We start from the raw sequence: 24089 nt of genomic DNA on the forward strand, positions 1-24089 counted from the left end.
TAGGACTTACTTTTATGTTGTTTGTCTTATTTTCTTGGCCTCTACATCAGCAATCTATCCAAAACTATCAATATTTGTGCAGTTTACTCATTCTCCCAAGATTTTCTTCAGTTCTTTTTTAATTGGAAGAGTCTCAGTTTACCGCCTTAGTGAACACCAGTACACCACCTTTAGGTGTTTTAAATTTCTAAAGTTCCTCTGCATTTCCAGCTGCAGTACTAAGACTGATAATGATATGCTGAAGACTCCTCATCCTGTTCTTAAGGACTGATATTTTACTCCATCTCATATTTTTAAGCAAAGATGCTGATGCCGTATTGTACTCTGTACTGCCATTATATATTACTGGTCTTAGCATTGGGTAGTATACTTTTTTTTTAATGATTGTTGACTTGCTCCCAAATACGTATAGCCATGCCATTTGTGTGTTATTTTCTTTGTGCGTGTTGCATGATTTCCATCTATACTCTAAGCATTGACCACTTTCTTAATCAATTTTCTGCTCTGATCTCAAGCCTTGGCAAATAACTGAGAAACCATCAATCTGAGGCCACATTTTTATTATGTCATCCTGTAGACTTCTTAAAAAGTATTTTACAGTATTTTAACATACAAAAATACAAGACACTAAAAAAATTTTGATACAAAATATTAACCCATTTTCATAATTTTTTGACAGAAGATAAGCAATGAGGTCTGTTCATATTGCACTTGCTGTTGTTTTCTGTATGTATTCACTGAATAAGAAAAGTTTTGATGGTTATACTGTATCAAAATTACATGGCTCGATAGTAGCATTGTTGCCTCATAGCAAGAAGGTTGCTGGTTCAGGATGCCTTTCTGTGTGCTGTTTCCATGTTCTCCCCATGTTGTTGTGGGTTTTCCTGGGTGTCCTCTTGAGAATTAGTTTAACTAAATTGGCCATAGTGTGTAAATGAGAGAGAGTCTGAGTAGTTCCCAGCACTGAGGGTTATATGATCAGTGTTGGGTTTCAGCTGGAAGGGCATCTGCTGTGTCTATGCCAGACCAATTGGCGGATAATAAGCCAAGGTAATCCAAAATAATCATGGCTGTAATGTTGTGTTTTATGTCAACTGCATGTGTGAATGGATACTAAATGGATACTGAATGGACACTATCAATGTTTGTGGGTGATTTGGTTTGCAACCTTTACACATACCAATGGATTCTTTATAAAATGGGCAAATGTCTAATTGGGTCAAAGTTGTTTTTTATTACTATTACTATGTTGTGGGAATAGGCGTCATGGTGGCGCAGTGGGTAGCACGATCGCAAGAAGGTCGCTGGTTCGAGCCCCGGCTGGATCAGTTGGCATTTCTGTGTGGAGTTTGCATGCTATCTCCGTGTTCGCGTGGGTTTCCTCCAGGTGCTCCGGTTTCCCTCACAAGTCCAAAGACATGCGGTATAGGTGAATTGGGTAAGCTAAATTGTTCGTAGTGTATGTGTGTAAATGAGTATGGATGTTTCCCAGTGATGGGTTGCAGCTGGAAGGGCATCCACTGCGTAAAACATATGCTGGATAAGTTGTCAGTTCATTCCACTGTGGATTAATAAAGGAAATAAGCCGAAAAGAAAATGATCGAATGAATGAATGAATGAATGAATGAATGAATGAATGAATGAATGAATGAATGAATGAATGAATGAATGAACGAATTATGTTGTGGAATTGTGAATATACTGTACACATGATTTCATTCAGAAATTACTATGATACCTCTCCTTTTAACCTTTAGTGATTCAACCTTACATGTTCTACATCCCTCAACATCATTAATGAAATATAGAGACTATGCCACACACAGCTAGCTTTGACAAGAAAAGCAGGTGCTATCATCCACAATTGTGCTTTCCATTTAATAATATGTGCGAAAAATATTTTATTTTGTGACCAAATGATAAATCTATGTCCCATTTAGCATTTTTAGGCTAACTGCTTAAATGAAAACAAAAAGTTATATTAACTGTTATGTTAGAAATGTTATAATAGATATTGCTTAATATTTATTTGTCATGTCAATTAGACTGTCAAAATAAATACGAATGCCACATTTTTATATAGGCTACATTTGATGATTTTCACCATTCTATCAAGTGTTGAGACCTATGAATTCAAAATGCCAAGAAATAGAGTGCTACTTTTTAGGTTTAAGTTTTAAAATGAAATTTGAATTTGAAGGCATTAATGTCACCATTATATGAAAATTGTGTATTCTTCTTTTTGATGCAATATTTCATTATAAAAGGAATTATCTCTGCACGTCATTGTTTTATTTTTTTAATCCATGTACCCTCTTGATCTTTAATCAAAATATTACTGTACCTCTAACATGTTACTGACATGAGATCAGAGTGCTGCATTCGTGACATTAAAAAACAGAAGAGCAATTCACCTCTGATTTCCTTGAGATTTTCCAATGGGGTTTTATAAAGTTTTTTTTTTAACTTAGTAAAATAGTGAGTAAAATAAATTTGATTAATAATACAATTGTAATGATAATTACAACATGATGTAACTTTAACAGTCACACACACACACACACACACACACACACACACACACACACACACACACACATATGGGAATTGTGAATTTTGCAGCTATTAATTATTAATTAATTCATTGTCTTTTTGGCTTAGACCCTTTATTAATCAGCAGTCGCCACAGCGGAATGAACGTCCAACTTCATTCATTCATTCATTTTCTTTTCGGCTTAGTCCCTTTATTAAGCAGCGGTCGCCACAGCGGAATGAACCGCTTCATTTTCTTTTCGGCTTAGTCCCTTAATAATCCTGGGTAGCCACAGTGGAATGAACCGCCAACTTATCCAGCACCTGTTTTGCGCAGCGGATGCCCTTCCAGCTGCAACCAATCACTGGGAAACATTCACACACACTTATTCACACACATACATTATGGACAATTTAGCCTACCCAATTCACCTATACCATATGTCTTTGGACTTGTGGGGGAAACCGGAGCACCCGGAGGAAACCCATGCGGACGTGCTACCCACTGTGCCACCCCATCGCCAACTGCCAACTTATCCAGCATTTATTTTACACATGCCGTTCCAGCTGCAACCCAACACTGGGAAATACCCATACCATATTGCATTCACACACATACACCACTACCAATTTAGCTTATTCTATTCACCGATAGTGCATATCTTTGGACTGTGAGGGAAACCAGAGCTCACATAGGAAACCCACGCCAACATGGGGAGAACATGCAAACTCTACACATAAATGCCAACTGACCCAGCCGAAGCTCGAACCAGCAACCTTCTTGCTGTGAGGCGATCATGCTACCCACTGTGCCACCGTGACGCCGAAGCTATTAATTATACCTAAAAGAAATTTAATTAGCATATAGCAAACAACTATCCAACTGTCCAATCAATTATGATGTTTAAAGACAACTTTTGAAAATCATTGAGATCCAAATAACATTCATCCATGATTTTCAGTTTAAACTATTCTTGATAGGTAACCACACATATGAATTATTACCCAGTCAAATAGTCCACAGAGCAGAATTTGAGATAAATGGTTGTCTGTGTGTGTCGGTCCACCTCTTCCTCTTCTGACACTCAGTAAACTTGAATCTCTTGATTCATTTTGTCTCTGTGTGGGAGGTCTTGCAAATAATTCAGAAACAGGCCCAGGGACATGGGCTTGGTAAATTGCAGTTCTGGCACAGTGTGTTCTCTACGCACTGACATGGATTATTGCATAACACAGTGCCCTTGCCTCTTCCCTCCAGTCGATGTGATCTAACAGAAGTCCTGCTGCCCTTTTGTTTCTCGTGCGAGTGCAAATATGCGATCATTTGTCTGTTTAGTGCCCCAGTGCATACATGAGTTAGAACTAGTGGTGGACCGTTATCGGCGTTAACGCGAGACTCTTATCGCATGATAAAAAAAAAAAAAAAATATTGCCGTTAATCTATTCTCAAAGTTGGGTTGGGAGCTGGGTCTAGGCAAGCTATGATGACTTTCACCTTGATATTTTAGCGCAGATGTATACCTGAGAGCCATCTGACAAAAAGTGCCCTCCTGAATCAAATCAGCAGGATGCCTGACTTTAACTGCAGTTGGGCAGTTTCACTTTACTTATAAACATTTCATTCATGTCGTCGTGACAAACTGAGGACGCAAATAAGGAGTTAGGTATGCTGAGAGTGTTATGGAATTTACTAACGCACATCGATGGAAAGAAAAAACGTACGCATTCTGCGATGTGTGTGTGTGTGTGTGTCCAACACAATCTCACGGCAATTCGTAACTTTTTGATTTAGTGGCTAATTTGTATGAATTCGTACGATCTAATTCGTACAATTTAGTACGATTTGCTCATCCGCCAATGACGGTTGGGTTTAGGGGTGGGGTTAGGTGCCACGCCTCCTTTTTAAAAATCGTACAATTTCGTACGACTGAACTCGTACGAATTCGTACGAATTAGCCACTAAACTGTCAAAACGTAAAATACTTACGTTTTCTCGTGAGATCAGGCTGGTGTGTCTGTATGTGTGTGCGTGCGCGTGTGTGTGCGTGCGGTCTTTTACTGACAGGCATGTGTGTGGATCCTGTCGGAAAACATGGCGAAACACGAATATATGCATACTCCACATGTCTTAATTCCATTCCTGTTTAGTTCAGTTATGACTTAATCATATTAAGGTAATCAAAAATCGTTGTTTTGAGCTTATGTAGGCCTATAGTTCAAAATTCATGTTTAACTGAATAAACAGTTAGTGAACACAAGTACATCTTATTGAACACAGTTTATTTTTATTACCAATTATCATAGTAGAACAGTTTCTCAAGCAGTTTGTGATGCATTTTGGAAACAGGAGCACTACCTGGCTTGAGAAACCAGTTCTCAAAGGCTTATTATTTGGGTAGCACAGATATTCTGAATTAATCTAGATTAAAAAAATAATAATCTATGCCCACCTTTAGTTAGAACCCATTTAATCTTCTGACATGTCTTACCTATACTGCATGAACATTTGAAGTATTTAGTTTATGTGCATCTTAATATATTGAACAAATACAGAAGTTGAAGACAGTGATGATGTTATTTAGTGGTCTTTAATCCCAATCAAGATGTTTTAAATGCAAGGGTAAATTTGTTACTGCTTTGATTTGGGAAGATGTTTCTTCCACAAAATAAAGATGTTTTGAAAACCTTGCTTTTCCTGTATAATAAAACAAGTATCTAGCTATTATTACGAGTCAAATAACTCTCTCTATACTTTTTTTGCACACTAAAATTATTTGTTTGATAAAAAAAAAATAAAAAATCAATGTTTTGATATAATTACACGCATCCCAGCGTCATTCTAATGATTTCCAGTAGACTATCAGAAGAGAGAGCTGTATTGGACATTGCACTGACTGCAATATTATGATTCATTGGCATCCTGTTCTGTCAATGAGATCCTGGTAATCGTGATATGCACAGGAAAACACTTTTGGTCTTTAGCTCATTCAACAGGAAGTAATCTGTCAACTTGTTTATGAATGAACTGTACGTTCCTTCCTTTACTGCCCTCAAGCTTAGGGACACAGTGTCAGTAAAGAGGCATGAATTACGACAATAACATTGCATGTTTATATAAATATTAGATGGGCTTTGTTGTAATTATTATCATTATTTGACATTTGGTGTAGAACATATGCAAAGAATGATCAGTAAAACTTTTATTTTCCATAAATAATATTTATTTGTATTATTGCATCTTTCAGAACAAACTAAAGCAAAATTTATCTAGGATATTATACATTTCTCTCAACAGCAAAACAATGAACAGTTTGTGACTTTTGTACAATGGAAGACACAGCTTGTTTAGTTAAACCTTGCAAATATTGAAAATATATTAACCCTTTGATACGTACAAACGATAGATATATTAGATTTTTTACACTTAAACGGGATTTTCAAGAACACTGTTGAATATATATATATATATATATATATATATATATATATATATATATATATATATATATATATATATATATATATATATATATATATATAGTTGAGCAAAGCAATAAAATAAGCTTTGAAAGTTGGTAGAAAGAAACGTACAAACAACATTAATTCAGTATCTCTCTTTTTTTTAAACAAATATATTAACATAACATTTATACATTTGGTTCCACTTTGTAAACTATTTAGATTTTGAATTATTGCATATACAAATGAATGGATGCCATCTAAGAAGCAAGACCTTTCCAAGAATCAAGTAGAATGTGTACCATTATCTTATGTCACTCAAAAAAATGATAATAAAAATCAACAAAAATTATATATATATATATATATATATATATATATATATATATATATATATATATATATATATATATATATATATATATATATATATATATATGTATATATATATATATATATATATATATATATATATATATATATATATATATATATATATATATATATACACATATATATACATATATATATATACACATATATATACATATATATATATACATATATATACATATATATATATACACATATATATACATATATATATACACATATATATACATATATATATATATATATATATATATATATATATATATATATATATATATATATATATATATATATATATATATATATAGATGTAGTTTGCTTTGTATTTTTATGAGACTATTGCGTTGAATGCAGAAAACATGTTAAGCAGGTCACAGCTTTGTATTTAGTTCACCACATTCAGGGAAAAGCAGACAATATCTACGAATCACTCCTGTTGTGATCAATTTTTTTATCAGCCCCACTATTTGGGTCACTCACACTGTATAAGAGGGTTGTGTGCTCTACATTCAGATGTGTCATGTTACAATCACTGCCAAAGACAAAGTGAGCAATTTAAGACCCGCATCAACTATTCAACTGTAATCATTGTACGGAAATTAACAGCATTTCTGAAGTAGTCTGATTACTAAATGTGTTTATTTTCTATCGGAAAAATTATAGAAAGAAATTGTTAATTTTAAAGTGATTATTCAATGTCATTTGGGTTATTTGAACAATATTTTATTTAAAAATTTCAGAACAAGATTGTCTTTCTCTGTCGAAAACAGCTTTTTATAGCATTTTCTGTTGTTAAAAGCTCTGTGCATCTGTACAGTCGAGTGAATATGTTTTTAATCTCGGCAAGTTAACTGGCAACATGCTATGGGAATGGGAAGCAGTCACTGTTAGCATTCATTATATTACAATTCCAAATATATTCATATGAAATGAGGCAGATGTACAACAAATAGCCAAGATTTAGGTGACAATTAATCTGTGGAAAAATAGGAGCAAAAGATTGACCATGGTCATAAATATAACATTTGAGTAAATATTAAATAATTTGTGCAGTAACCACATCTGCTGTAAGAAAGTGGCAAGACATTCTCCATATCAAGAAAGGGCTCTGACGTAGCAACTTAATAAGTGATTATTTAATAAACTAAATATTTAGAAAAATAGAGTTAATATAATAAATGTTTTCATTGTTTAAGTCCAGATAAGAAGTCATAAATTTGTCAACAAAGAGAGTAAGGCATTGGTCATATGAGAACATTCAAATTAAAATGATTGTTTATCTCTTCTGAAACACGTGCATTAGTACAAATCATTTTTTCGGGGAGGACTTATAGATTTCTTTTAAATCTAATCTTTTTAAATAACTAAAATGACACACGTGGCAATTCGTACAACAGGGCAAATGGTACCGTCAGGATGTTTAGGTCAGGTAAATAAGTTTACAAATTGCAAAATAAAACAATGTAATATGTTTTCAGAATTAAACAAAGTTTTCACATCAACAACAATAAAAGTTCATTACATGACATTTCATGACAAAAGAGCAGCAGCTTAAAAATTGATGCAGATTGGAAAAACAGGAGTAACACATTGGCCTTGTAGGAGTAATCACAACACATCCATCCGACGTTCAGCTTTAAGATGAGGTGCAAAGGTCACGGTTCATTTACAGCAGCATAGTCCAGGCCAGACCAGTTTAGTCCAGTTAATGGTTGAGCTTCCATTTTCCCTCAGCATTAGGAGTAACCTCTGCTTCTTGCTCAGTCTGTATAGAAGAAAAGAAAGATTTCTTTAAATCTGCACTGAAAGAAAATTCAAACAGTACTTCATCCAATTAAAAAGTTTATCTTTCATTTCAGCTTAATGTTATTTTATTTTTCAAGGGCTATATTTTAAGTTCAAAACAGTATAGTTAAATATAAATGATTTTTATTAAGAGCTCAACTAAGAAATATTTGGGTGGAATCTGTGTTTCAGTCTCCTTAAGTCAATTTTAGACTCCCAACCAGCAAAATCAACCTTATTAAATGTACAATACATCCACTGACAACACAATATAAAGTACAAACCTATGATTGCCTGGAATAACAATACTGTAGCTAACACTGAACTTGGAACTTTGGTTAATTTATTTTTCAAAAAATATTCAAGGTGCATATATCAGAAATACATTTATTACATGAATACATGTTTATGCCTATGGAGCAGCAAGGTTACAGCTGCCATTAAAGGCCAAAAAGGCTCATGCACTCAACTAAATGGTGGCGTTCTATTCAGTTGATGGGATTTCGAGTTTGTGTGATGATGATACCTACAGCTATGACCACAGCCTATAATGCATCATTTAATGCTTTAGGCAGCAGCAGCTAGTGATGATTGGAACTGGGGAATAAACATGCATTTTTAAATTGATTTCAAGAAACTGTATAATACAACTTAGAATAAAGTAAAAGATAACAGTTCTTTTACACAATCAGGTTAGATACACAAGAGCAAAACCAAAATAAAATACATATTTTTTTTTCAGTTGAAAGAAATAATGCAATAAAAAAAGAGATAAATATTCAAGTAGCATGAAAGATCTCATCATATTTGCTCAAGAAAGAAGCACATTTCTTATTTTCAATTAATCTAAGTGAATTAATTAAATGTTCTATTTCACATAGGAATTCTATAAAGTTTGGATTTTTTTTTAGAAATTTCCCAGCAAGTATATAAGAAAGTTCACAGTGGCTTCTAACAACTTGTTTTAGTTTTCAAAATAACAAATAACGTCCTTAAGGTGCAAATTACCACTCATTTTAACCTTGGAAAAGCACTATGAACTTAAATCATTCCAAAACAATGATACATCGTATGAAAAAAAGTGATAAATGTCTTCACACTCATTCTTACAAAACGTGCAAATATAAGTAACATCATAATATTTGGATAAAAGTGCATTACATGGGTAAATATAATAAGTGCACCTCTTTTATTTTATTAGGAATACAGAATTTATATGGTAATAACCATGCTTTCTTCCATTGAATGTTAACAATTATAGAACCCCAAAAAAACATTTCTCTAGGAGTAATTGAGTTATGTGACTGGGACACTTGACGTATGAACTTATTATTGCATTCTTTACAAAGAATAGATTTTCCTCCATAAGCATAACTGTGACAATTGTTTAGAACCTGCCTCATAACTAAGAGCTGCTTTCATCAGACATAGTAATCCACTAGGTATAGCCTTTATAATTGACTTAAATTCCATATACCAGACAGGGAATTGATTTTTAAAACCCTCATTAGTTAAAAGATCCCGTTACTATTAAAAAGAGCAGAAACACAAATAGTGTTTTGTTAAATCATTTATCCCAGAAAAAAAGATTTATTATTTATCCTAATGTCTACAGTATTCCATAAAATGGTTTTGTGGGGTGAGAAATTGTGGCTGTGAGTCAGTTTCCAGGCTAACAGAGCTTGTGATGGAATTTAGCTAATTTAATAGGAAATTTACCAATGGAGTAACTTTACTTCATTGAAAAAAGGCCACCAATCTTTTTAAATATATTGTATTTAACACATGCATGACATAGCTGCTCTGTTAGTTTGCGCATCACTGGATAGAGATGTCACAACACCTCCAACTGTAAAACAAAAGGGCATCTGGGTCCCCTAAAAAAACAGTCTAAGCTGTGGATTTAATTAGGTTTATAGAATGTTCCATGGGTTCAAACCTAGCCCTATATTCGTCAGAGACTCAAAAGCTAATGAGGCTCGGCTAAACAATCCTGGAAATGTTGTGATGTCTACTTGAGGACGTGGCTGTTGTGCACCTGCATGAATGACTGTCTACTCCTTTCATCCGCTGAACAATGTCTAATCCCCCACTCTCCCCTAAGAGTAATCTCCTCTTGCTAGTGGCTAAATGTGGGTAACATTGACAGTGTTGACATGGCTATCTCAGGCAGGAACATCCCGGCCTAGTTTAGTCAGCTCTGCATAGGTGTAGAATCCAAGAGAACTGCTTGGGTTAACAATTTTTTGTTGCTTAAATCTTTCCATGATTACAGTTATGAGTCCGATTAGAATTGCAAGGAGATGACATTAAGCATACCCTAATAAAAACAAAGAAATGTCTGGTCAAATATGACTAGAATAACACAACAGATTTGAAAACTCTTCGACAACATTTATAAAAGGTAAAAAAGAATTACGATTTGACACCTGTGCTTTACCATCAAACATGTTTTATACTACTTATCTTTTTGTTATTGTGCTGGTAAGAGATGTAAAAATATTTACATATATCCTTTAAGCAAGCAAACATATAAAAGAACTGACTGACAACATTCACATATGAACATGTGCATATGAACGAATCTAGGTGTACAGGAGGAAGCGTATGAAGGTAGAAATGATAGAATTTTGATAAAGTAATAAGCCATAACACTGTTATTTGCAGCATAAGTGATTACATTAAAACTAGTAAAAGCAATAACATTAAAACTAGCAATAAGAATAATGGTTTCGTTTCGAATTTCGGTTTCGGATAGTTCACCAAAAATGAAAATTCTCACTATTTACTCCCCCTCAATTGGTTTCAAACATTAAGGTGTTTCATTTTTCTGGAAATGATTTATTTTTATTTATTTTTTTTTTTTTCATTTTTGGAAATGAATAGTTACAAGGTTTTCAGCATTTCTCAACATCTTTTTTTAGGTTCAACAAAAGGAATAAGCTTAAGCAGGTCAGTAACTAGTGAAGGAGCAGTAAATGATGACTTTTGGTTGAACTATAAGCTTGGGAACTTTTACATTTGTTGTGTATGCACTTTTATCGCAAAGCTACTTACAAAAAAAGCATTTTCAAAGGTGCAAGGGTGAAGGATTTATGTATTTTATACCACTTTTCTATGGCAAATGGCATTGTGTTATTAAACTGTGTTATTAATTCATATCTTATAAGAAATCATTCATCAGAAATCGTATAGTCATTATTAACCCTTTATTAGATATAAGTAACATAAAACAACAATAAACTTAATGTTAAAGATAAACAATTTTTATATAAAAAAGAAACGTTTATAAAAGTGTGTGTGTGTGTGAGAGAGAGAGAGAGAGAGAGAGAGAGAGAGAGAGAGAGAGAGAGAGAGAGAGAGAGAGAGAGAGAGAGAGAGAGAGAGAAAGAGAGGTAAATAAGTGCTAATGGAAAATTTTATTTGGCTGTGAATGAACTGAAAAGGAAAGCAAGAAGGGCCTTTTACGTAATCAAAATAAAAAAAATAAATAAAAAAAAACAACACAAATAGAAATTCCAGTTCTGGCTCAAAATTTTCCAGTTAGTGATTGAACTTATAGTGTTATACGAGAGTGAAGTGTGGGGTCCTCTCCTCAGTCATGAGTTTGATAAGTGGGAAAAGAATCCAATTGAAAGCCTACATGCAGAGTCCTGTAGGAACATCCTAAGGGTACAGAGGAATACACCCAGCAACGCATGCAGGGCAGAATTAGGCCAGTATCCTCTACTCATGCGCATTGAGAAATGAGCCGTGAAATTTTGGAAACACATAAAAATGAGTGAGCGCAACTCTCATCATTTTAAAGCCCTCAAAAACCAAGAAATGGACATTGAAAAAAGCCCCCTAATTCAGATGGTCCTGAAGCTGCAAACACAAACCAACACAACGAATATGACTAACAGCAGGCAGCATCAGGACACGGACATGCTCATCCACAGAATTAAGCCCAATCAAATGATAAATGCACAAAAAGAAGAGTATCTGATTTACTGGAAAGAAGCAGCCGGAAAACTAAATAAACATCAATGTTATTTAGACCTAAATAGAACTTATACCACAGCAACATATCTGAGTGCGGTAAAGGACAGAAAATTAAGAAGAACAATGACCAAATACAGGCTGAGTGCTCACAGTCTGACTGTAGAAACTGTAGAGCCGCATCTGCCCACACTGTGCCCAGGCAGAGGTGGAGATGGAGGAACATTTCCTTACTTACTGCACAAACCATCAACACAACAGAGAAACATTCTATCCCAAACTACAGAGCATTTACCCACAATTCACTGAGTTAGACAACAAAACACAGCTTCAGTATTTACTACTAGTGGAAAAAACTGACTGTATCCTTCCAGCGGCACAATCTAGATTATTATAATTGAATCATTGTAAATATACTGATTACTATTGTTTTTATTACTGTTTTATCCTAAAAGGTTGATTGCTAAATGTACAGTGTATTCTGATCTATCATTATTTTTTTATTGATTTGTATGAATAATATGATATAATGAATAATAATATGATATACTGAATAACAATGCGATATATTAAATAATAATGTGATATATTGAATAATTTTATGATGTATTGAATAATATGATATATTATTTATTTTTTATTTAATTATTATATATAAATATAATGTTTTTTTAATACTGCTACTATTTACTCTTTTTTTTAATTATATATGTATGTTAGAGAGAAAGAGACCATCCTCTAAACACGCTCGTATCAGAACTACTGAAGAAAACTCGAACCGACACGCCCCCAATCAAAACCTTCACCAACACATTGACAAGACATTAAAATATAATTATGATTAAAAACTAAAAACTGAATTCAACCTCCAAGCTATACTTTAATGTTATCCGGCCCTAAACAGAACCACCTATTTGGCAAATTATTTATCATTAAAACAATTAAAAGAAAAACACATTCTTTCTAAATATGGCCTTTCTAATATGGCCTCAGAAATAAAAGAAATCCTGGACTCCCAAAGAACAGAGAATATGTAAACAGTGTGACACAAATCAAATAGAGGATGAAACACACTTCTTTCTGTTCTGCCCCAAATACACCACAACTAGAGAAATATTTTCTCCCAATTTGAAACATTGATTAATTCATTTTTTTATTTAAAAGACTCAGAAAAACTTTACCATGTACGCAGAGAGGATGAATTGACATCTAGACTAGCTGCAAAATATGTATACACCCTACACCCTACTTTTATTATTATTATTATTATTAATATTATTATTGTTATATTTATCAAATGTATTATCAGATTTTTTTTCTGTCATTCATTTCTTATCTACTGTATTGTTATTTTTTATTTGATGATGTTAATATATTACATATTTAAAATGCTTTGGTAATACTGTATTAAATGTCGTGCCAATAAAGCAACTTGAACTCTAGAAGAGAGAGAGAGAGAGAGAGAGAGAGAGAGAGAGAGAGAGAGAGAGAGAGAGAGACGGGTGTGTTGTTTTTGATAGAGTAGTAGAACAGTAACCAAATTCTCAGAAAAAGCACATTTGCTGTCCTTGTGCTAAAGTTACACAAAAACGTGTTTACAAGGGTATGAACTATTCTGCTGGTGATGCATATTCACAGTCAGTCAGCAATATGCGTTGCACCCACTGATCTATATAGAATTCTCTATAATAGATCAGCGGTTGCACAATCTTAATACTAGTGATGCAACAAAATGTCAGCATCATAAAACATTCAGTCGAAATAGTGTTGAGGCCAAAAATCACAGAACGGAAAAATGTATTTTAAAGTCCCCAAAAAATCAAAACTAACCATATATGATTTTGTTAGCTCACAATGCTAGTTTTGTGATGAACAAATCATCTGTGCATGTCATTAAGAAACAGATAGTTTGCCCTTCTAATCTTTAATAGAAATCTGAAAATGCACTTCCTGTTTGTTTTCAGTTAAATGATCAGATTACATGATTTTGAGGTAATTGTTGTGGCTAATATACTTAAAGAGCCCATATTATACATGAAATAGGGTCATATTTAGGTTGTAAGGGTCTCCAACAACAGTCTAATATGCATGCAAGGTCATAAAACACTTTGATGGTCTTATAATCTGCATTTATTTTTACCTAATTATCCCAACGACTCCCATATGAATCGTTCAGCGATTCATTTGTTCCCAACCCCCTCCTCAGCGCGAAGCTAATCTGCGCTGATTGGACCGATGACAGCCTGCTGCGATTGGTCGACAGTGACAGGCTTCAGCACGAGACAGAGTGAAATGCCCAGCTGGTAATCAACTATATAAAAGTAGTCACAGTGCATACACGCTTCATAGTGTAAGGCTTTTTTCACACACACACACAACCCTCCTCAGAAGAACTGGGGAGATCGACACAAGTCTCTCTCTCTCTCTCTCTCTCTCTCTCTCTCTCTCTCTCTCTCTCTCTCTCTCTCTCTCTCTCTCACACACACACACACACACAACGCTCCTCAGAAGAACTAGGGAAAGCGACGCGAGTCTCTCTCTCTCTCTCTCTATCTCTCTCTCTCTCTCTCTCTCTCTCTCTCACACACACACACACACACACACACAACGCTCCTCAGAAAAACTAGGGAAAGCGACGCGAGTCTCTCTCTCTCTCTCTCACACACACAACGCTCCTCAGAAGAACTAGGGAAAGCGACGCGAGTCTCTCTCTCTCTCTCTCTCTCTCTCTCTCTCTCTCTCTCTCTCTCTCTCTCTCTCTCTCTCTCTCTCACACACACACACACACACACAACGCTCCTCAGAAGAACTAGGGAAAGTGACACGAGTCTCCTGTCTCCTAGCTTACGATCGATCGCCATAGCAACGACAAACGGCAGTGGAACGCGAGCTCACAAAAGCCTTTAACGTTAAATCCGTAAACAAAGCGGCACGCGTCGCGTTTTTAACGTGGCTTACATGTGATAAGAGAATATAAAGAGTAACCGCGAGTACTGTACCAGGTTAACAACTCATCTTTGGGTAGAGACTGTCAATATTATCCATCTGAGCACAGCGTGACTTCATTGACCGGCGGCGTCTGTGTGTGTGTGTCTAGTGTTTTTTCTGTGTTAGTGGGCGGGGCCGCAGGTTTCAAATCTCTCTGGTTTGCGCGCGTAACTACTGGCGAGGCTTGTGTTTCGTGGCTGCGTCATCGCGAAACACCTAATGACTCGTTATCAAGGCGACTCGTTTGAAGCACTATGAGTCGACTCTTTTATAGATGAATCAATAGTTTTAAACACTGTACACTTACAGATTTAAGCCTTAGCTGGATATTTCACTTCACTTAGAGCTGTGTTACACACTACATGGAAGGGCATTTTCAAAAACCCATAATATGGGCTCTTTAACATGCTGGTTCAACTGTCAATTTTGACAACAAACAGAAATAGTGAGCAGGAGGTTGTAATAACTATTCTTAACCCCATTTCCTGATCTTTCTGAATGAAATGCCTTCTTTACTACACCAATTCAACCAGGTAGAAAAAAACAAGGCAAACCCACTGTTTGCTCATTTAAAATTTAATTTCTCTAGGAATTGCAGTAAAACATAAAATATGCTTGGTTGAAATATAGAAATGCAACCTGTTACTGAAGAACTTCATCACAACTGGTTTATCACAAGTGAACAAAACACCATTAATAGCAATGATTTTAATTACCCAATAAATAAAGAAATCTTTATCTCTCTGTCAAGCTGTTTCTTTATCTCTCCATTCCCCCATCCCCCAGCAAGCTCTGGCTAAAGGGACAAGAGACAAGCACTGTCCTGGGGCAGAAGCAGATGGCCTGCTGTCATTAGTGTATTGTCTGTGCTGCTGCCATGCTTGATAACAGACCTGCGGTGAGCAGAGCGGCAGGTGCACGCGAGCACACACACGCGCAGCCCCACATCTACTCAGCCATCTGCCACACATGCAAATGGACACAATCATCTCAAGGAGTACAGCTCCAGTGAGGAAGAGAAAAAAATGTAAAATAAAAATAAATAAATATATATATATATATATATATATATATATATATATATATATATATATAAATAAATAGATAGATAGATAGATAGATAGATAGATAGATAGATAGATAGATAGATAGATAGATAGATAGATAGATAGATAGATAGATAGATAGATAGATAGATAGATAGATAATCAAATTTTAAACATTTTAAATAAAATTAAATATGTACTCAAAGCAGCAACTGGTTTCTATACCATAATATACCCATTAGAGCAATTGTAAGCAAGTGTCTTAAAGTACTTTAAAAATGTTTTAAACAACTTTATTTGATTTACCAAAGTCACATGAATGGCAATTTCATATCGGTCACATCCATAACAGAAAGGATGTCACATGCATAACGAAGCTTTCACCTCATAAATGCAAAAATATTAAACGAAATTAAATCAATCATGTTTGTTCTCTAGTGAGTCAACTCATATCCTTTTGATTAGCATTTTTTTTTTTTTTTTTGGTTTGTGCAGTTTAATTCATAGAATTTCTACAAAGTATATTGCATACTACAAACTCGCTGACTTTTTTGGTCACATCCATAACGCATGTTTATTTTCCTCATTTAAAGTACAAAACATGTTTACAGATTGATATTTTCTGATCCCTTAACGGTTAGTTGTTCTGGAAAATATAAACAGATGTTTCAATATAATGTTCGTAAATACTTTCTATGTGAATTTATGTTTTGAGTTTTTACAGTAAATATCACATCTTTAACGCTGGTTATATACATTGCTCATATAATATACCCATTAATAATATACACATTGTGCCTGCATACACACACACAGAAAGAGAGAACATGTTTAAATGAATTTCTTCTTTCAGTTATATCAGGTACATTTTCTGGTCTTTATTCGGACATAAATTAGCCCTGTGTACGTACGTTTTATCTACAGTTTCTTTTGTGAAATACTCGCCAGTAAGGTTGCAACTAATGATTGTTTTAATAATCGATTGGTTGGCTAATTCCTCCCACCGCTGAAAACTAAATGTTTTTTAACTAAATTAACTTTTTTTTTTACATTTGATGTTTAGCTTATTATAATTATATAAACCTGGCTATTATTTATGTATAACAGTAAAAAAAATAAACGCAAAAGCAAAACAAGCTGTACTGAAATTAGGACATGCTGACGATAAGACATTAAGCAGCAGAATTTGTTGAAATATCAAAATTATACTTAATAAACTTAAATAAATAATAGTAATAGTAATAAATACTTTAAAAATATTTCTTTTTTTTAAAACATAAGAAGAATCATTTAAAGAAGATTAAACTTCCATTGCTCAGTGCACAAATGTAACATTATTAGCATTATACTGCTGAAAACCACAACATGCATTAATTGTAATATACTGCTGCTGTTGTTTGTGATTTTAAATTAAGCAGCACTATTTAATGATTCATCACTATAGCTTGTGAGCAAACAGGTATAAAAGCACTTAAAACAATTTTACAAGGAGGATGACTGTGGTAGGCTCTTTAAATGACACAGGTCTTGCATAACAGGTAGGTTATCGTCTTCTTAGAGGAATTTAATGTACAAATCTCCCCTACCTTGAGGGTCCATGCTTTTTCCCATGCAGCTGGTTCTGTACCTTCTATTACAGCTGTGTATATTGTTGTCACACTCCTCAGGACAAGAGGCAAGACAACCACCCAGGGCATCATCTCTTCAGGGGTACCAATTTAGCCCTAGTAAAATTGTCCTGTGCTCAATTTTCACTGATCCAACCAGCAAAATATCAAAACACTGTCAGTAAACAAATTTGATATTATGACTGAATTACAGCACTGCCTCAGTAGTTTTTATATTTTATAAATTAATAAAACATAATTTGTAATTAATGTGGTAAGCTGGCATCTGACCGGTTTTCTACATAGATAAACACCTATAAATACATTAGAACCTAAATCAAATAATTATTATTGTTACAATGATTTACAGTCTTTTGTTTTGCATTAAAACTAATTAAAATAAGTTGTTAAAGCACGGTATGCTATTATTATGTATGTGAAACAAAAGCCTGACAGTGGGTAGAAAGAGTGAACAATATTAAAACTGTAGGTGAAATCAAAAAAAATGAGTGTTCACCTCTCCCAGCAACCTTTATCCGTCAAGAGTTCTAACCATGAAACCTCTTATCTGACAATATATCCCACAAACAAACAACTGGCTTGTTTTTCCTCCTGACTGATGCATATGGCTCAAGAAGGCTCCCCCAGTACCTCTCAGTAGACCCATGGACGTGGCTAAACACATGTCTATTTCAGAAACAAAATGCAAACGAGCCCTCACTTCCTCCTGCGCACTCATTTCCACAAAGGCTTAGTTCCCCATTGAAGAAATGGTTAAACACTCTGTGCCGTTCACTTTCCCTCCTCTGTCTGATCTTTACACAGCAGGCAGCCTGCAATGAAACTACCAACCATGAACGGTCTTTTAACCAGTGAGGATAATTTCAGGCCACAACACTACTTCCCACTGAGGCATAATGCAAATGCGGGAGAACCAGATGATGTGAAGTACGTGCCTCTTAACATGGCATGTTGTTTTCTGGATGCTATGCAAAAACTGCGTGCACAGGAAAAAGCCCCAGGCGCAGCACTATATAATGCGCAGAAAACTGTTCCTGCTCGTGACAGCAGTTTGATCTCACGCTCACATAAAATTCAAGTAGACAAATTAACGCACGCACTTTTGCGAGAAATGTGTCATGTGTAGGCATAAGTGAACATTCAATCATTTTAATTATGAACTACCATGCCCGTTAAGGGGAATAACCGTTTGGTTAGATGCTTGACTAAAACAGGAATTTAGAATATAATGTGAGATTGTGAGAAATCTGAAGATTTATTTCTAGGAAAGTACAGACCGGAAAACACTGCTTCACATTTGAGCCAAATAAACCTCAAAACAAAATTCCCTCGCCACACAATATTCCATCACCCGAGAACCGTTTAACTTATTAACTCCTCTTTTACAAGCATTAAACGGTTTACAAGCATTAAACGGCAAGCTGCGATTCACGTTTGTTGGAAATAAACAAGCGCGCGCACCCCGCTTTCCTGCAGCGTCATAGTGTATGCGCAGTTGGCTTGTTTACTGCGCGCGGCCAGACAGTCACGTTTCTCATGCTTCAAATTTCGCTGGAATTCCTCTGAATAAAAAAAACAAATCTTATCTCTTTGCTCACACAAGCGGACAGAGGTCACGCCTCACTAGTGTTTACTGTTATATACTATGTCGTTGTTCTCTAATGTTTTGTTTAAAACTTTTGTTTAATTACTGCGATAAAGTTGTGTATATATATACACATATACATATATATATATATATATATATATATATATATATATATATATATATATATATATATATATATATATATATATATATATATATATATATGTATATATGTGTGTGTGTATGTATGTGTATATATATATATATATATATATATATATATATATATATATATATATATATATATATATATATATATATATATATATATATATGTATATATGTGTGTGTGTATGTGTATATATATATATATATATATATATATATATATATATATATATATATATATATATATATATATATATATATATATACATACATATATACACATATATTCATACATATATACATATATACACATACATATATACACATACATATACATATATATATATATATATATATATATATATATATATATATATATATATATATATATACACATACACATACATATATATATATACACACACACACACATATATATATATACACACACATATATATTTTTGTATAAAACTATATTTAGTACCATTTACTAAAGTATAAATTATTTAGTATAAAACTATTTATAGAAGTATTAAACTGAGATTTAAGCAACAATAAAGTGACCTTTAACCACAATGTTCAAAGCAAACAAATAAAAATGCAAACGGTGACAAAATCTGGGCTATTATTTATTCAATATTAGCTCAACCTACATGCTAAATCATCTTTTCATCTTTCACCAGTTTATAGTCATCTTTTTGATTTACATCAGAACATCATATCATCTGAACTTACCTTGTACAGTGGTTGCAGTTTCTTTGAATCCTAGACACACATATGGAGTTGTTTGTAATCCATTTATTCCTGCTTTACAACAACTGCCAGTCTTAAAGCCCACAAGATTTTCACAATTGCCAGTCTCTTGTTTCTCCATGAGATTTAAGGCAATGTAGTTAAGCCCATTCTGATAACCAGCTGACATTTCTTGGCACATAGGAGACTCGTACTCCTCATCAGAACCTTCACTGCTTCGTACCGAGATGTTCTCTACTGAGGCCGAGCTGTGTCGCTTAACATTGTGTGCAAAAGAAGGAAAGACGGGTGCAACTGTGGTGGTGGATGAAAAGGTCTCAGAGCTATGCCGTCTCCGGCCCTGGGGGTCTGCTCGAATCACCTTTGCTCCTCCGTTTGGATCTACAGAGGAGGCAGCTAACAAGAAAGCGCCAATTCCTTTTGAAACCCCCTGGTTGCCCAGGTTAAGCCTTTGATTTTCAAGGGAACCACTGCTGAAATTCATCTCAGTGTAATTACCTTTTTCTGATACAGAGGGGCATGGTGAGTTTCTCCGTTCATTGAGAAAACAAGTCCCATCATCAGGTGGGCATGGGCATTCGGCCAGCTCTGGCAGTCCAATGAGGGGACTACTCATTTCACACAGTTTAGGAAAGTGTGAACTCTGGTTGAGGTTCATGTGGTCTGAGAGCGGAGATCCCTGTCTGAGGCTGGACAGTGAGGCCTGGCTTTCCCCAGAGACCATAGATTGAGAAGAGTACTGTGTAGCAGCAGCAAAGTCTATGTTTATGTACTCTCCAGGGCTTTTAGGCTCACATGGTAGAGGATGTTCAGTCATCCTTGGAAGCATCCTTAGAGTGTCCAGAGATAACCTATTGGGCCTGTTGACCTTTGATCTCTGTGCCATTCCATCAGCGCGATGGAGGGGGGGCAGAGAAGAAATGCTGTGGGCCTCTTCTGCTTGATTTTGGTTCTGAGGACTCATGAAAACATACTGGTTATCATCTACTCTTTTAGGCACCTGTTGCTTATTGAAGCGAATACTTTGAGTTGGGGAGGGCCGTTGTGTTGGCTCACACTGACCCATAAAATATTCTGGTAGTGTGGGTGAGATGGATGTGTCAACAGGTGACATATTCATATATTCTCCATTCGCTGCTTTGCCATCTGAGCTCTCCAGTGAAAACTTGGATCCGGACCACATTTTCATGTACCCACTGTCCTCTAGAGATCCACTGCTGGGTGAGTTAGCTGTGCAGCCACTGCCTGTAGACTGTGGATGAGATCTCGGGTTAATGATCTGCTTGGGTGCTGAAACACTCATGGGACTCATTGGCATGTAGTGGTCATTTTTTGCACACTGAGGTGCCATGCCTGGTGTCATTGGCATGTAGCCATCATCACCCATATTACCGTTAGAACCTATCTCAATGTCCCCATAATCTTCTGGATATGAGACCTTAGGAGAGGCAGAGTTTGTGCTTCGTCCAGAATGGCTGTTCGCAGCCCTCATCAACATGTATTCATCAAGTGATGCTGAAGATAGCTGGGAGTGTGCCATCTGCTGCCGCGGGGTTGTTAGAGAATATGTCCTCTTCCTGTATGTCTCCACATCCAACATGTCTCTGCCAGTCTTGTTCTGGGAGAAGTTGGATGGCCTGTCCATCACCATATAACTATGTAGCTCACTGGCTTCTCGTGAGGGTGGTGTGCTGGACAGAGAAGAAGGAGTGTCACTCCTGTTTGATAGGTTGTACCTCACATCCCCGGGGCTAGAACTGTAATCCTCACATGATAAAAAGCCAATATCATTTGGTGACCCAGAAACAGAACCACTACAGCTGGAAGGTCTGTGTGCTGTGTTTGAGATAGAATCATTCATACTGATTGAAGACAAACTTAGTGGACTTACAACAGATGGGGGAGAGTGGTACATGGTCATAGACATGGACCTGCTGTGATTAAGCAGTAATGGTTCTGATGTCCGACAGCCTACTGAAACTGTATTAGATCTACTCATGTGGTTCCGGCCAACAGTCGTTGGGCTTCCATTCTCAGATACTGATATAGAGACTGGCCTGACCATGGTACCTTCTCCTTCGCTTGCAGTCCGTATTCGACAAGAAGAAAATTTGGTGACGGGAGATGTGGCTGCTGTACTGTCCGTCCTTGACCTCCTCACTAGCCCTGTTTGACTTGGGGGTAAATTGTTTAGGTTCCGACGAGTGGGTACAGAAATGGGGTTTGATCCTGACGACTGGCTTTTGCTGCGGGGTCTGAACTCTGACAGCTCTTTCATTGCTTTCATAGCTTCTAAAATGGTCTCATGTATATTTTGCGCCACCACAGAATCGTCTGCTTGCATCCACAGTTCTCCGGGTCCAGTAGAGGCTGATCTTCCCACTTCAATAAAGAAAAAGCTATCAGAGTGTCCACACCTACGAATATTCATCAACTGTAGGGTAACTGATGCCACCTCAGAGTTAAGTTTCACAAAACTAATAGTCCGACTTGTTAAACACAGCCTAAAAACTCCAGTGATATTCCTGCTCTGCCCAAGTCCCTTTGCTTTAAGATTCACTTGCCATACCTCTTTATAAGCAGCATTCACCGGTGTAATCATTCCGTAATTTCCCTCGTCAAAGCCCACCAGAGAGGATGCCGAACTAGAAACGGAGCTGTCACACACTTTTCCTTTACTTAATAAATCAGCCAAGTCTCCGTACCAGCTCTCCTGTTCTTGCTCATTCTCCGCAGCCACAGCAAAATATTCGTCCTTGGTATAGAGGGCTATCAAATATCTGTGCTTCGCGTCAGCGCGCTTGTTTATGCTCAAACAAGAGTCGAGGAATATCACTCTTTTTGGAGCTGACTTGTTTTTCCATTTCTTTTCATTCTCGTGGTATTCCAGGCGCGCTGGCAGTCCGTCGCTCGTGTCTTTCAAAACAAAATAGCGCCGATGTCCGTGCTTTTGCTTCTTGAGATATCCATGTTTTCGTATGTTGTTTGAATGAATGTTGTTGCTGTTTGATAACGAGGGTCCCCCTTTAAGAGGCGGACTTGCCATACTTGCGTTTACAGTTTATTTACTCAGTTTCCAAAACTTATCCATTCGTAAAAAAAAAAAAAAAACAAGAAAAACTTAACCGATTACTGAAGATTTCAGCGTAATTTCACCATGCAATGTCTGTAGTTCTCCACAAGCAACTCCTCGCTCAGAGTGACCGAGTGAGCTAAAGCAAAAAACAACATGTGACGTAGACGCAGCCCATCATGGATCAGTGAAAAACAGTCATATAAGGCGGTGTGATCTTTAAGAGGCGTACCCGAAGAACCAACGAATGAGTTGGTCATTGGCTTCATTGGCTAGGCGAAAAGAATGACGGCACTTTGACAAATCCGTGGCGTAGTATGAGACAAATCGCTTCGAACACAAGCTGTTCTCTCCTCCTCCTAAAAACACAGCGCGGTGTGGATGACACATCTAGCCTACTGTACATACCCACTGGGTGCTGCAGTTGCGTCTGGTTTACTGTAAAAGTGTTTCGGATGTTAACATACACACACTGACATGTTTTATTTGCAGCCTAATTAAATCTAGTACATTCAAAAATATCAGAAAGATGTCAGAAACGTCATATTAAGCTATGCGTAGCTATTTCAGAATTGTTTAGCAATTTAAATTGCCCATTTAAAACTAGATTGTGGAAATATTTAGCCAACGCATTATGTCATTTATTTTAGTTCAGGGAGTAATTGAGGCCATTCTAACTTGTAAACAAGAGCGGA

General features: G+C 35.7%; 1 protein-coding gene across 1 annotated transcript; it reads right to left on the minus strand.

The window, feature by feature from the left end:
• Positions 1–6680: 6680 nt before the first annotated feature.
• irs2a (insulin receptor substrate 2a) lies at positions 6681–23565 on the minus strand. Its single transcript, XM_056458838.1, has 2 exons — positions 20304–23565; positions 6681–8149 (listed from the first exon to the last, which is right to left on the minus strand). Exons 1-2 carry the CDS (start codon positions 23365–23367, stop codon positions 8145–8147), a joined length of 3069 nt encoding a protein of 1022 aa, XP_056314813.1. The 5' UTR covers positions 23368–23565; the 3' UTR covers positions 6681–8144.
• Between the last annotated feature and the right edge of the window lie 524 nt (positions 23566–24089).

This window comes from Danio aesculapii, chromosome 1 (genome assembly GCF_903798145.1).
Source record: "Danio aesculapii chromosome 1, fDanAes4.1, whole genome shotgun sequence".
Classification (NCBI taxonomy): domain Eukaryota; kingdom Metazoa; phylum Chordata; class Actinopteri; order Cypriniformes; family Danionidae; genus Danio; species Danio aesculapii.